Source organism: Anas platyrhynchos, chromosome 20, assembly GCF_047663525.1.
Source record: "Anas platyrhynchos isolate ZD024472 breed Pekin duck chromosome 20, IASCAAS_PekinDuck_T2T, whole genome shotgun sequence".
Lineage (NCBI taxonomy): Eukaryota > Metazoa > Chordata > Aves > Anseriformes > Anatidae > Anas > Anas platyrhynchos.
Window position 1 is genome coordinate 1815086 of NC_092606.1, and position 15274 is coordinate 1830359.

The 15274-nt window shown below is 46.5% G+C and overlaps 1 protein-coding gene across 14 annotated transcripts in view; it reads left to right on the plus strand.

Moving 5' to 3' along the window:
- The window catches only part of ACACA (acetyl-CoA carboxylase alpha), a 125995-nt gene that overhangs the window by 53896 nt on the left and 56825 nt on the right, over positions 1-15274 (plus strand). For 10 of the 14 annotated variants that reach the window (XM_038165892.2, XM_038165891.2, XM_038165896.2 and 7 more), the window contains 6 exons: positions 5510-5533; positions 8157-8300; positions 8939-9035; positions 10366-10473; positions 12511-12567; positions 12886-12930. In XM_038165892.2, the coding sequence (XP_038021820.1) occupies positions 5510-5533; positions 8157-8300; positions 8939-9035; positions 10366-10473; positions 12511-12567; positions 12886-12930 (475 nt within the window). The remainder of the gene's footprint in view (positions 1-5509; positions 5534-8156; positions 8301-8938; positions 9036-10365; positions 10474-12510; positions 12568-12885; positions 12931-15274) is intronic. The other 4 variants (XM_038165888.2, XM_072025938.1, XM_038165889.2 and 1 more) reach the window with 3 other exon arrangements.

Genomic DNA, 15274 nt, shown 5'->3' on the forward strand with positions numbered 1-15274 from the left:
AGCCTGAAAAGCTAAAAACGCACTCTAAGGGCAAATCCCAAAGCCAAAATATCCCAGCTAACCGTGTAAAATGTCCCTGGAGGTTCTGCAGGGCTGGATCCTGGTGAACCAGAAATGGGCACCGCAGAACCCAGAGAGCGCATCCTGTTTTGGAGCTGGTGTTGTGTGATGCAGCACGTTTCTCAGCACTTGATCAGATATTTTTGAGCCCTGTTCCCTTTTTTGTCTGATTTCTGTGAATGCTCGAGAGTCTGAATTTTACCGGAGCAAATATTCATGGAGAGATAATTGCAAACTGATAGGGTTTTTGTAATTGTGGGATATTTAAATTCGATGTCACTGGTGTTTAACCCTGATGTGGCTTCACTTAATTGTAACGGAAACAGTCCCAGTCACTACTTCTGATCCAACTAGTCGCACCAGGCACTCAGACTTTGTGGTTTTGACCACTGAATGATTGCCATCAACTACCCGCAGTAAAGCTTTACATGGAAGCAGAGAGGAAAGAAAACCTGCTAAATCTAAATAACAAAATCATGGAAATGCAACCCACTCCTGGTGGGATTTGTGGGCAGAAACCGATTTGGGAATTATTTGTTTAAATTAATAGAAAACACCCTGTTGTAAGAATCCCCACTGATCTTGATTGCAAGGGTAAGGCATAGGGAGAAGAACTTATAATTGAAACCACAGACAGCTTTATAGATCAAAACCATCAGCCCTTATTGCCCAGTGCAACCCGATGAGGAGCGCAGGGTAACCATCTGGTGCCTCTGGCAGTCAGTGGAGTTTCCGAGCCCTCTCCAAGCAGAGGGTGTCGCAGCAACCCGACCCAGAGGAGGTGACAGAGGGGTGCCTGCGGGATGCTGATCACCAGACGCTGCACTGAGAAGCTGCAGGTATCTGCCACGCTCTGCCAGCCCTGCTGCAAACAAACGCTGACGTGCGGAGCCCCTTGCAGCGGGGTAACCTCGTTGGGATAGCCTCCTTCTGCTGCCTAGAGGCCCGGTGAGAAAAAATGGGAGAAAGAACCGAGCCCTGCTCTGAGATGTTCTTCTCCTCCCTCTTGTTCAGCCTGCCCTGCTGAGATGGGAAGCCGGGGGAATATTGACTGGTGTTTGGAGAGTTCAGCTCCCTTTGTGAGAATGGCAGGCCAGGTGATGGATGCTGAAAGGCCTCTCTGAGGTGCTGGGCACATGAAACAGCGCTCGCCTATTCTTAGCTTAAAATCTCCTGTTCAAAGAAACATTGTGTGTCTGCTCGAAGAAGAGGGAGAGGGAATTACAGAGCGTTTTCAACATGAGTTTTTTTTTTTCTAATAATCCTACTCTCCTGCTTTCAAACAGCCTTTCTTATGGCTGAGGCTGTAAGGTTTAAATTGAACTGGGACATTGTCCACTGTGGGTAGTTTTTGGAGCCTGCTGCAGCATCGTGCTGCTGCACTGCTCCTCCTGAAGCATCCCCTTTTCTCCAGCTCGCTGCCTTCCCCCGGCCAGGCTGCGCAGCTGCTCTCTTGATCTTCCCTTCCCTAGCAGCAGCTGTGCTGGGGGACCAGGAGGGAAGAGCTCAGGAAGATTTGTTCCAGCAAAGCACGCCGCTCTGTCACACGCTGAGGCAATTGCTGACAAGAGTGACATAAAAATGCTGGATGTGTCTATTTTGGGGGATGGCAACGATAACAGAGGGCTCTGCCTCCCGCCTGTGTTCAGCCCCAAATGAAACTGAAGAGCAGCCCAGGCTCTTTTGTTCACTCCGATGCCTTACCCTTGCCTTCCCGATCCCTCTGTGCACTGAGCCCGTGCCGTGCTTTGTCCCCTGCTGCCACATTTGGCCCTGGGGTGTGCGGGGCACCTCAAACCAGGACATATCCCTGGGAGGTGGAGGTGAAGGGAAGTTTTAGCAGCACAGGTTCTCTCTGGATATGCTCCAAGCCACCAAAGCCTTTAAAATTTGATAATCGTCTTACTTAGCTTTAAAGCAAGTTTTACTTTCAAAACTTGATAGACAGATTGTCCAGTTACCCCGAATTTGGAGCTGGGAATGCAAACGGCTCAGCAAACAGGGGCATGTGGGCAAGTGCCTTAGGTTGGTCCAGGCTGAATTCCTTCTTGGGACTGCGTTCTGCTGTCCTTGATGCTCTGAGGGTGGAATTTAGGTCTAGTCAGTAGCTGCCTGGTATTTCCAAGGGTCTCAGTTTAAATGTCTCAACTATCTCGTGCTTGTTTTTGCCCGATACCTCCTCTTCCTGTGCTTGTGGATGTTTGTTGACACCCTACCTGGACTTTGCTGTTGCTGATTTCAAGGCTTAAGAGTGGTGCATGACTTCTCCCTGGCTGTCTCTTGATGTTTTATCATCTATGGAGTACTTTGGTTGTTCCTTTTTGTCAGCCTCTGCCTTAGCGTTCAGCTTGAAACCATTTTGAAGGCTGAAAGCCAAATTTCGTTCTGCTGTTTCCAAACAGTGCATTTTACAGAATACCCAGAAACCAGAACTTGATTACACTTAGAGCAGTGCTTGTAGGTGCCTTCCTCGTTAGGTTGTTATAACGATAGAAAATTGGGATTTCTGACCAAATGAAATAATTTCCCGTGGACTAAGAGAGATGCTACAAGAGCTTCCTGCAGCACCCTTGGGCTTCCCAGCACCGAAGCAGCCGCCCTGCTTCGGGCTCTGGCTGCAGGAGCCTGGAGACCCGAGCACACGACTGGAAGCCTATCAGTAGGTAGCCCCAGGTCCCCTCCTTGTTGCGGGAGGCTGATATCAGAGGGAGGAGGGGAAAATGATTCCAGGCCACCTGTAAATCCCCGCAGCTCGTGCTGAGGGTTTGATGTTAATTAGACAGCAGGCAGCAGTAATGTGCTGCAGCTCCCTTGGCTTGTCTGCTTCGGAAAGGGCAAAATCTTCCAGCAGAGCAAAGAAGGGGCTGTGGAAGGGGCAGCAAACTGAATGGAACGATGATAATTTTATGCAAATTGGACTTCAGGAGCGGATTCAGCTTGGCTGAATCACAGAGGGAGCAGAAGAATAAGGAAAGAAAGAGGGAGAGGAAAAACCCAATCAAAATGAATGGTTCGAGGCACGTTTCGCAGCCTTCTGTTTAGATTCTTCTACAGAAATGAAGGAACATAAGAGGAACGCCACTGGTCACAGCCAGTGGAATTGCTCTTTCTCCTGTGGTACCGCTGGTAATAACTACAAGTGGGTTATTCAGCCGACCTCTGCTGGTTCTGCTTTGCTGCCTGATTTCAAAGCCCTGCCCTGCGCTGCGCTCGGCCACAGCTCGCTGCGCCCGCGGTGCTTTGCATGCGCTGCCGTGTCCAGAGGGGAGCTCCCTTGGTTAAGGGGAAAAAAAGTGGGGGGTGGCCAGGGGAAACGGCTGTGGGTTCAAGCAGGAGGGGTGGGAAGGAGCCGAGGGGGCTTTTGTTTGTTTGCCTGGGCACAGTGGCTGCAACCTGGAGCATGCAGTGCGGAGCACGTCCCCAGTGAGCTTCCCTGCTGCACGAGGGCCTTTGTAAAGAAGAGAAGGGAGCAGGATTGGGGCTGGGGTGCTGGAAAGGCTTCTGGTCCTGCCATCAGCTGTGTGTGCTGGGGGTGGGAGCGCTGCTGGGGCTTCACCGTGGGCTGTGCTTGCTCAGCCCCCAGACCTGCTGCTGCTCCCGGGGTGGCCCTGCCGCAGGGCAGCGCGGGCTGGTTCGCAGCTCTGCTTTTATTTGCTGGAGCTGCCGAGGTGTAGCTCGGCCAGGGGACTGCGAAGCCTTTCCACAAGGCTGCCAGCAGCAGCCCCTTGCCTCCTAGCACATCTCGGTGGCAGGAGACACCCAGCTCTGGGGGCTGAGGAGGCTGCGTGACCCAGCCAGGGCACTGCTCTGCATCCTGCCCACACCTCTGCCCCTGCCTTGTCTCTTTTCATCACTGCAATTCTCACCAGAACCTCTTCACCTCTATCCTGAGTGGCTCGAGAGCAGTTCCTCGAGCAAGGCTGCAGGGCATTCATTTTGAGACAAAAATGCTGTTTGTTTTTTTATTCATTTTTTATTTTTTTTTTAGCTTTTCTGAAAGCATTCCAGGGACTGCTGCACCAGGTGTAGGAGCTGCCAGTCCTCTCCAGACTATTTTTTCCAGCTGGAGTAGATCACATGCAGCTTTCCCACCCTTTACCAGGATAATAAATAAATAAATCTCCACCCCTGAGGCCCTGTCCCTTTCAGTCTTAACAATAGGCTCTTCAGCACAGTGTCTCTCCCCCCAGCTCCAAATGAAATTAAATAATTTTGTTATTTACCCTCAAATAGGTAAGTTTTCAGCCCAGTTTGTGCTTTCTCCTGTATGGCTTAAGGAAATCACGGGAATTTGTTCCCCCGTGAGCAATGCACCAAACACACAACCCCACAGTGAACACGACTCTCCCGTGACAAAACCAGGTTGTGATACAGGCAGTGTATTTAGGACCGTGACCGTGGAAATACACTGGTCACTGCACACTAGGACCTCATGCCCAGTACCTTGGGGTTCTGCCTTTTTGAAGGGTGTTCAGAAGGTGGGAGGTTTGTTCTCCCACAGGTTTCTGCAGGGCAGGACCAATGTCCAGTTGCACACTCCCTGAAGCTTTGCTTTCAATCCCTTCGTGTTTGCTAATCTCTGCACAAGCCTCCCGTGTGCATGTGTGTTTTTTCAGTTTAATTTTTACTAATTTGAATGCCAGATGGCAGCAATCTCTGCATCTTGCATGGAGTGACGTGCTACCTTGTGCTGCTGTGTGTGTAGCCAGCATGGCCAGCCTGCGCCGTCCTCGTGCTGTTGTGCCCCTCACCTCCTTCCCTGTGTGCATCGCTCAGCCCCCGTCTTCATGCAATCATCTGAAGGGGTTTGGACTGACCTTAAAAAAAGGAACGTGAAATTTTTCCTAAAGTTAGCCTCAAGTTCTGCTTGTTCTTTCTGGTGCTCAAGGCCTCGGACGCTGAGGATGCCAAGCGCCACGTGGTGTGTCTGTGTGCGTTTGCTTTGGTACCGCGTTGTTGTGGGAGCCACCGTGGGGGCTGCTGCTTGATGTGGTGGTTTGGCAAGGAGGATTTGGCTTCGTTTTCTGGACCTGGTGTTCCCACGGACTGCTGTCACCTCTTGCATCTGCGCTGCTCTTCTGCCAGGGGGGGCAGGCTCCCCGCCTGGTCCTGCTTGGGGAGCTCACGTGGTGTACGCACAGGGCTGGAAGGTGGTGCAGTCAAAGAGATGCTGTAGAGGTGCAGGTGCCTTGCAACCCCAGTTCCTGGTATGTATTATCTGCATGGCACGTGCATGGCCTGTGCTTCTCCCCATGGCAGGCGAGGTCAGGTGGTGGGTGCCTTCTCAGGGTCAGTGACAGGGAGTCCTGCCGAATACCTGCTGGTTGATGACAAATTTGGGTTCAGTAAACTGTAAACTTGTTGCTGGGCTGTGTATCAGCTCGATGATAGTTCTTGATGATGGCTTTCACTAACCAATCTGTAACTAACTGTGGTTGTTTGATTACAGAGGGAACATCCCCACGCTAAACAGGTATGGTACTCGTCATCTTTTAAAATTTGAAAAGAAAGACTAGAACAAATAGCCTAATACTTACTGTTTTAACATGTTTTGTTTTAGTACCCTTCTCTTCACTTGGGAAGCTCTCAAACATAACTCTTTTTTCCTTCCCTTTTCCTCTCCCTTTGTTTAAAACATGTTTTCAGCTTTCCTTTACCCTTTAAAAGCAGCTTTGCATGCAGCAATCTTTCCAATTAAATTTGCCAGGTGACTTGGTTCACCTGCAGTACGATACACAGCTCTTTTTTGGGTCTCTCCTGTTTGGAAGTGGATTCCCAGCTGCTGACCCTCTGGTAGGGTGTCCCAGTGAAAGAGGGGTTTGCTTCTAGCTGGTAGCATACCTGTTGCTGCTCTGGTTTCTTGCAACTAGCTTAGAATTTGTCGAGGCTGTCTCACCTCTCTCATGCCATAGATGAATCTACATCTCAAACAGCTGACAGCATGTTTTGTTGTGTTTTGGATGCTAATTTTTCCTCCCATGTCTCAGTTGGAAAGTATTTCTTGTTTTAAATAATACATGAAAAATGTCTGCTGTCTTTCTGTTTAGTTACTGTTCTGTGATATTTTTTGTATTAGTTGTAAGAAATGTACACCAAGGCATGTCCTGAAAAATGTTTCTCTTTCAAAACATGAATACCTATTATTTATTACAGCTTACAAGCCTATTTAGGGTAAAATAGTAAAAATGGGCTTGAAAGTCTCATGGGTCTTAATCAGAGATAAATTACGAAAACACGGAGTGACTTTAACCACGGAGAGCTATTAATCACACCGATGATACTTTAGACTGCTAACAGTAGACTTAGGGCCATGTCACACTGCTTTGCTCTATATGAAAGGAAAAAAGACTTAATAAAGGCAGGAAAAGCAGTGTCAGCAGTCCAAACAGAGGTTTGGTGCTGGGTCTGTGCTGACCGCAGTGCCACAACCAGCACGAGCGGGCCCTGCCATGCCGCTGGCGGCTGCGCAGCGCAGCAGATGAGCACCTTGTGTCTTCAGGAGCTGTAAATCAAGCAGGTGCTGTGCCGAATCAGTGCCCTGATGCCTTCCTGTTACCTTCTGCCTACTGTGGCACCAGCTGGGGAGGCTGAAGGCTGACTTTGGTAACATCTTCCTGCGCCCTGGGGAGAAGGCAGCAAGGGCAGGAGCAGCTCTGTGCCGCACGGCGCTGCCGTGAGCCAGCTCGGCTCTCCTCTCACAGCAAGCCTGGAAGTCTCACCGTGCTGCAGGGAGCGTTTGAAGTAGGCCCCTCCGTGAATTCAGATGAGTCTGGAGAGCCCAGTTCAGAAATTAGAAATAATTATTGCCCCTTACTACAGAGAAGGCAGAACTCAGCTCCAGTAGGCAGAGGAAGGGTGCCCGGTTAGCTGCAGCTCGCCTTGTGCGGGCTGCGTGAGGAGCTGCCTCTGCTCGGCTAGACCATGCTGTTGTGGGTCTGTAAGGAAAACAAATAAAAATACCCAGAACAGCACAAATTATTTCACAGCAGGTGTTTGCTGCCAGAGCCACTGAAGTGTAGGAGAGGTCGGCGATACTTCAGTCCACCCAGGACCTTGCCCTCTCCCAGGGAAGGAGCTGACCGTGGCAGGGAGCTGTGTAAAGAGAAGGAAGCCACTCTCACTTCGTGCCCTCCTCTGCCTTTGAGTAGGTTGTCCCAGTCCTCACTTAGCTAAGGAACAGGTCCTGTGCGAGCGGTGTGGTAGCTGTGGTGCATCGCAGTGCTTGGGTAGCAGCCCTACAGGCATGAGTATCAGAACAGTAAGAGACTTACCTGGAGGGCACTGGGTTAGGAGCTCTGCCTTGCTCCATAAAATAGATGTGTTCTGTGGCCAGCTGCTCGTATTTAAAAGCTGCTACCTTTTAGCCATCAAAACCAAGCAAAATAAAAGGGTTGCAGTATTTTCAAAGTCTATGTTAAACCAGAGGGAAGAGCACATTACTTTGGAAACTGGAAAACACCCTAATAGGACCTTATTTAGGGTAGGAGTACTAGGGTGAGACTCTAGAAAATCCTGCTTCAAGTATAGGATTTTAGAGAGGATTTTTAAATTTTTTTAAAATAGGATTTTAGTGCGCCACACTGCATCTGAGGAGCATAAATTGTAGCATGGCTAGAAAAATGGTGGAAGCAATAAGCAAATACAGCTTAGTGCACTTCGACCTAATTTGTAAAGATGCACTAAAGCTTTGAAGTGTCAAAAATCCTTCTTGCTTAGTTCAGTATTCCACACGTAAAGCAAAATCTGCACATATAGGAGGAAAAATGCATTCAGCTTTGCAGTCGTAATTCACCTGTCATCAATAAACTCCCTTGAGAAGCACTTGTTCCAAAGGTTTGTAACATTATTTCCCACCTTTTCCTGTTCCTGTACGTCTGGGAGGACGTCCAGGTAAGAGCATCCATGGCACCAGACACACGCCAGCACTGCAGGGCCGCAGGAGAAGGCAGCCCAGCAGGTCTGGCGTGCTGGGAATCTGACAAACCCTGCCACAGTTACACGGGATAAGCAGCCACAATTAAGTGGCCAAAGCAAACGAACGTGCTCAGATGTTTTTCCTCTGCCACTGACTGTCACCTTCTTGCATTGCCGTTTAGAATGTCCTTCTCTTCCAACCTCAACCACTACGGGATGGTCCACGTCGCCAGCGTGAGTGACGTGCTGCTGGACAACTCCTTCACCCCACCGTGCCAGCGGATGGGTGGAATGGTCTCCTTCCGCACCTTTGAAGATTTTGTCAGGTACGTGGGGAAGGGGGACGGCTCTTTGTGTCACCAGCTTCCTAGGCGGGCCCAAAGGGAACCGAGCAAAACCTTTTTCACTGTCTAGAGTTGGCTTTGAAGTGGTCCCAAGCTCGTTTGTTAAGCTTTTGGCGTGTCGGGTCGTTGTCTGTTTGGATGCCCTGGTCTGTCTCCATGAGATAACTCAAAGTTTCAGGCTGCTGGGAGAGCACTTTGCAGCCGGAAGGATCAGCATCTTGAATTTCTGCTGACTGGAGACCATTTGCAAACATGCTGATTTCCAGGGCTTTTGGTCATGCATATATATGTGGGAGGATGGCTCCTTTATGCTTTCAACCTCTTAGGGGTAGGCAAAAAAACAAAACCAACCAAACAGCAGAGCTCCTAGCAGTCAGGAGTGCTTGCAACCATACGATCTGTGGCGATGTGACGAGTGTTTGAAGATCTAGGCTCTGCTTTTGTTTGAGGGGTGGAGGAGGTACTGCCTCCTCATCGTTTGAGTTTCAGTCCTGCAAAAAGAAGGAGTACTTTCCCCTCCCTCCCCCCTTACCTGTGTGATTTGTGGATTTTAGTGCCGTATGCTTGCAGTGAGCCAGCAGCAGTGTGTTTGTGACTAATACTTCTCTGGTGTATTTCAGAATCTTTGATGAAGTGATGAGTTGTTTCTGCGACTCTCCTCCCCAGAGCCCAACCTTCCCTGAAGCTGGCCATGCTTCCTTGTATGATGAAGACAAGGTACAGTATTTTTTCTCTCTTGAGGTTGCTCTCGGTTTGGAAATGGACGGCGTGCAGAATGCTGCAATGACTGCAGGCGAGATACTTTTCACTTGTTGGAGTGCTGGAAGCAGGAGTTAAGAGCTTTATGTATTTATGTATGTGATTTGTTTGCTTGTTCACAGCAGGTGAATAAAAGTAGGTGGCCATTTCCTGACTCTGTTCTAAAGCTACATCCACATTTCTTATTCTCCATGTAAATTCAGAGTGTTGCTTTTAACCTCAGCAGAATTCCTGGCTCTGTGGCAGTGTTACTGAGAGTTTAGGCCACGAGTAGGTCTCCAGGCCTTCTCTGTGGCTTGCTGTACTGAACTACATGTGCTGCAGCCTTTACTTTGTCTGACTTGCTGTGTTTTCTGTCTTACACTCTTCCTAGTCACTTTACATTCGGATTCTTCCTACTCCTCTGCCTCTTAGAACTGTTTTTAGGAGGAAAAGGAGAGTGAACCCCCTACAATTTCTGCACTGATGCGGAGAGCAGGTGCAGAGGAAGCAGATGGTTTTAAATCCTTGGTGACAGAAGAAGTGCTGTCCTTAGTGACACAGGTAGCTGCTCTACTGCTCCGTCCTGCCTCCCAGCAGCTGGAAGCTCTGCTGGAATGCCGTCTGTGTTCAAAACAGGGCTCAGTTTAAAACTTACCCATTGCTCTTGATGTGTATAAATACTGTAGCCTTATTTGAGAATATTACTGTCAGCCGCAATGTCTGTCTCTTTACCTCCCCCTCACCTCACCAAGGAAAATTTCCTGTTCGTATTCAGTTTTTCAGAGTTAACTGCAAGATCTTGAATACTGAATTTGTCATTTCTTGAAGCTTGAATGTAATTGATGCTTCCACATTATTTCATTTTATAGTAGATAGGAAAACACACAATGTTTTGCTCTTACACTTTGAATTTGCCTAATTTCATTACCTTTCGAGATGCCGAAGTCCTCTTATGCCCTGCCTGTACTGCATCTCATAAAGAGAGGCCCTGACCCTGCATTCTTTTTGCATCCAAATGAAGCACACTTGAGTTTGCCAAGTCAGATGTGACCATCAGAATTGGATCCTCTGAAGCTGCTGTTTGTGGACGTTAACACTTACTGCTGTGAAATTATGAATCCGTGAGGCTGCTTGGTCAAGGATGTTCCCTCGTATTTTTTCTGACTTTAGAGCAAGCTCTGCTGAAGTCGTTCCTTTCCTATGGGACCCATGTTTTAGAGTTGTGTTTGAGGAGCCTCTTTTGACAATGCCTACTTGTTATGCTGTTAACAATTTATTTATGGAGGGTATTTTCTTTAAATTGCAGGCCGCCCGTGAGGAGCCCATTCACATTCTTAATGTTGCTATTAAAACTGACAGCGATGTTGATGATGATGGGCTGGCAGCCATGTTCAGGGAGTTCACACAGAGCAAGGTAAGTCCCCTCAATTCTCTCTCTCCAGAACACCTAACTGCACAGGACAGCTCGCTCTGCTTTGGGAAAAGTCAGCATTCTCCTCAGATACTTTTTTCCAAAGTGAATAAATAAATATAGCAGTTACGTTCTTAATTTCTTAATTCCCATCTAAAATCTTACCACTTATTTGACTGGATGTAGCTACACCCATCTGAAGCCTCCAGGGTAGGCCATGAAAAAACACCCAACAAGCTTTGTTTCTCTTTGCTGTTCTTAATGTTCCATTCTAATCCATCAGCTCAGGACTTTTTCCCTTTTAATTTGTGATAGGCTAAGGGACCTTAAAGGATTTAAATGCATCAGGTGGTGTTTCTCTCACAAGGTGGAGTTGATTTGGTATGTTTTGTTGCTCCTTCATAAAAGCATGGGGTTCCCTTGCGAGTACCAAGAGTTAGTGCTGTGGTCACTTGTGAGGAAGCCTGTGCTGGGGACAGCCTCTGTGTCCACTCTGCCCTCTAGTGCCTGCCTTCACTTGCTTTTCCTCGCTGGTACAAAGAACTCAGAGCTTGTTGGTATGAATAGCACACCAGGCAGTGGGACCTGCTGCACCCACGGCACCTGCAACGGCTCTGGGAGCACTGAGAGGCTTTTTCCTAACTTCACTTCCCATTGTGGGAGGGGGTAATACATCTGCAGAAAGGAGGTGTTCCAAAATGGGACTTGTTTCTACTCAGCTTCAGCAGCTTCCTGTCTCTTTAAGCAAAGAAAATAATCAAATATAAAAATTAAAACTAGTTCTGCTTTTCATCTGCTTGATCATGCTCCAGGCGTTTTATGGGAGGGGATAAAAGGAAAGGAATAAAAAAAATATTCCAAAACACATTAAACTATCAAATAGGTTGATCCAAATTGTCCAAATAATCTTCTAGTCCCAGCATGTTGTGTGTGTTTTTTTTAATAGAAATTAGGATCATATACTTGTAAATGACTTGTGGAGGAGATTGAGGCAGTCAGTGTAAATGGAGTTTCTCCAGGTGCTGATGGCTAATCGCTCTGTAATAGCTGTGGACTTGCTGTGAGACCCACATTATTACGATGTAATCAGAATCCTGTTGCTATGCTGTTATTGTCTGCCACTTGTGGAATTTTAAAAGCAATAACAATTTTTGCTTTTTAAATCATGGCATTATTAAAGTTATTTTCTTCCTCTTGCCATGAATATCGGCACTGATGCTCATTTTCAAAGGGCTTAACCTTAGTAAAACATTTCAGTCTGTGCCGAAAGGGGTTGTTTTGTTCCTGGTCTGGCTGAGCTCTTGCTTCTTTTTTGTTCTTCTTCTTTTCTATTTCTTTTGGTTTTCAATTGCAAAAAGGAGGAGAAAGGAAAAAGTTTTACAAAGAGGGGCAAAACTACCATTTTTAACATTTAGAAAAGAGCAGTGATGTGGCAAATACTGATGGCACCGTTCATTTGAAATGTGGCCGTATGGAATTTGTTCAAGAAGTAACCAGAATGGGCATTCGCTGGTAGATCTGTAAACTACATAAAACTTACAGTTCATCACCTTTGTAATACTGACACATCCGTCCTTTGGTCAGGGTTGTTGGTGTGCTGTTTGTGCCAAAGTCAAGTATGTGGTCCGTGCTTTCTTGGGTCAGTTGCTATCATTCCCCATGGCCTTACCTTGTGCTCTCTTCAGAAAGTAATCTTTGCAGAAAAAAAGCAACAACTTTGGCAAATGAATGAGAGGATGTCCTGCAAGACTTGCAACTAACTCTTCTGCATAACTTGTTAGCAAGGATCAGCTGGAAGACTTTGTCTTTGTAATTTGGTTACTTAGCTCTTCAGCTTTGATATATTTACTTGTGTGTGCTGCCACGCAATCATCAGGTGAGGAATTGTAGCTATGAGTAGACCAAAATGGACTGAAAACTTAACAGCAGAGATGCAGAAGGATCTGTAGAGCTTCTGTAGTTTACAGAAAACTTTCATGTGTTTTTGCTATGTTCCTTTCTGTTGATCTCAGTCTCCCTTCCTTCTTTGCCCTTTTGCAGAAATCGGTCCTGATTGAACACGGGATTCGGAGACTGACTTTTCTTGTAGCACAAAAGGTATTGTCGTATCCCTCATGCTGCTCAGCACTCTGGTTACTGGCTCATAATGGCACCACCGTTTGTTGTATTTTTCATAAATTAAATACTTTGTTAACTATACTTAGTTCTGACTTCACTGGTTTTGTTCTCTAAAATTTGAAATTGTTTTGATGAATTTGCTTAAGAAAATTAATTTACAATTGTAAACAATCTTGGCACCTCTTGTATTCTTGAATTAATTCATTTTTGATTTTCATTCTAATTGCTAGCTTTCTTCTGCTTTTTTGTTTCTTTTTTTTTTTTTTTCTTCCTGTGTTTGTGTGTTTCGCTTGTAAGGACTTCAGGAAACAGGTCAACTGTGAGGTGGATCAGAGATTTCATGTAAGTAAAAAAAGGGTCTAGAACATGGTGGTATTCTTGGTCTGAGGCCAAGAGACACGTAAGTGACTCTGGGCTTCTCGTTTGTTTCTTAGTCAGGCATTTGATGGCAACACTGGTGTCAGAGTTAAGTGAAGTGTTTAAATGCAGGAGTGGGCCTCTTGCAGTCAGTGGGCCACTCACATGCTGAAGTGTCTCTCATTATCTGACTAACCCCATGACTGACACATTGGTAAAGATCTTCATTGTTTCAATATTGTTCTGTATTCGAAAATGTAATTAGAAAAATTTGTATTTCGTACCTAGCGTGGTGATTTCCTTAGTCTTCTTACTGATTTTAAAATAGCTCAGAGGAGTGATTGAAGTGACTTGCTAAATTTTGCATAATGACTTAGTGCAGGGGAATACATCTGGTGCTTTTGCTGCTATGAATTACTTCTTTCCCCTGGGTTTGGCATCGATGGGGGTTGGTTTGGCCCTGTTTTCAAGGTGGCAGGGTAAAGCATAAACAGGGTTTTTATCCCCTCTGTACCTGCTTTACAACTCTGGAGGTTGTAAGGAGTCTTGAAAGTGCAAGAAATTCTTCCTGTGCTTAACGAACCTGGTTTAGCCAGCGTGTCACTGCGTGGGAGTCCCTGGCCATGGTGCAGATGCAGATGGGTATTGATGAGCAGCTTGGGGAGGAAACTGGCCTCCTTGGAGAAGTGGTGGGACCCTAAGCCAGAAACGCCAACCTGAGATGGGAAAAAAGGAAGTTTCAGAGAACTGAATTGATATGTGGATAATACAAACTGTGAATAAGCTCTGTAGCACGTATCAGCCATCAGACTTTACCCGAGTCAGATCTCTTTGCCCTGAGCTGCCGCGTGGTGCCAGGCGCTGTCAGGATGCTCCTGGCTCCTCAGGCAGAGGACACGCCGTGGTGTGTCGGCTGTTTGCAAAGTTCCTGGAGTACCTCTGGGGTCCTTAGTGAGTGTCAGTCTTTATTACTATCTCCTATTCTATTCCACTTATTACTGGACCAACTATTAACTTAGCTAGGGCCTGGGCTAGGGTTTGTTTTTGTTTTAATTACAGTCTATATAATTAGTTCCCAGCATGTTGAGGTAATAGAGAGTTGCTCCAGCAAGCTTCCAATTTCCTCATCTCATTAGGTTTTTAACGTGATTATTAGTATAATAATCAACTATGATGATTTCTGTTGTAGCTTTTCACATTCTGCGATTTGCAGGGTGTCTTGATTGGCTAATTTAGGCAAATTATTTTGATTGTCTTGATGATGGTTGGTTGATTAGAACACAGCAGGGGTATAATTCTTCTGCCTAGGAAATGGAGCACTCTTTTGGATTTTGGTACCAGAGCACCGAGAATTTTTGTGTGTGTGCACATCTAATTATTATATTTGCCCACAACACCAGTCAAATGCCTTGAAAGCAATTACATTAGGGATAGAATGAGCATGGACGACGTTAGGAGAAATTGGCAGCATGCAGGGGGTGTACAGGTAGGAGGGATTTGGAAGAGAGAGGAGGAACATGAAGTGTCCTCTGCGTGCTGGTTCGGTCAGAGCACAGCTGATCCTCGCGGCCTCACCTCTGTGCCTGTTGCCTGAACTTTCAGGCAGGTTTTCCTGCTAGTCTGAAAGGCACACTGCAGTCAAACACAGGTTGTTTTGTTCAGCTGAGAGCTATCAGGTGGCTTTCTGGGGACTGCTTTTTATTGGAGGTAAAGATGATTTACTAGGTGGTCACTTCCAGCCTTAAAAGCTGTGTTGCTCAGTGGAGCCTTATATCCTGTCATTATTCACTGGTTGCACTGAGTCCAGCTGGGGTTGCTGTCCTTCACTGGCAGTGAAAATGTGACATCAGGTCAGGTGCCTTCTTCTTCAGGTCAGATACCTTCTCAATAAGTTCTGGCCAGTTGTGTGTGCTCTCTCCTCTCACCTTTAGCATAGATGGCTGGTATTCTCGTGTCGGTACAAAGCATTCGTAGAAGTTCCTCTACCCAGTGAAAGTAATTCCACAGAACTGAAGGGCTTTGCTTGGATGGAACTGGAGGGGATAGGTAGAAGGATGCTGTGTAGTCTTGTTATCTTCTAAGACATGCAGTGCACCACAGAAGGATGTAAACCCTTTGCAATTTGGTAGGATTTTATCTGTGCAATAGAACAGCAGAGAAACCTAATCATATTTGTGTGATTTTTGTAGACTGCTGTTTAATACACGAGTATAAAGTTATTTTATTACAATTCATTATTTTCCTTGGGAAGATAATATTTCTAGCAGTAAAAACATAAAGAGAGCTATTGAATACAGATCATTGTTTTGTGTACATCAGCTTACATTAT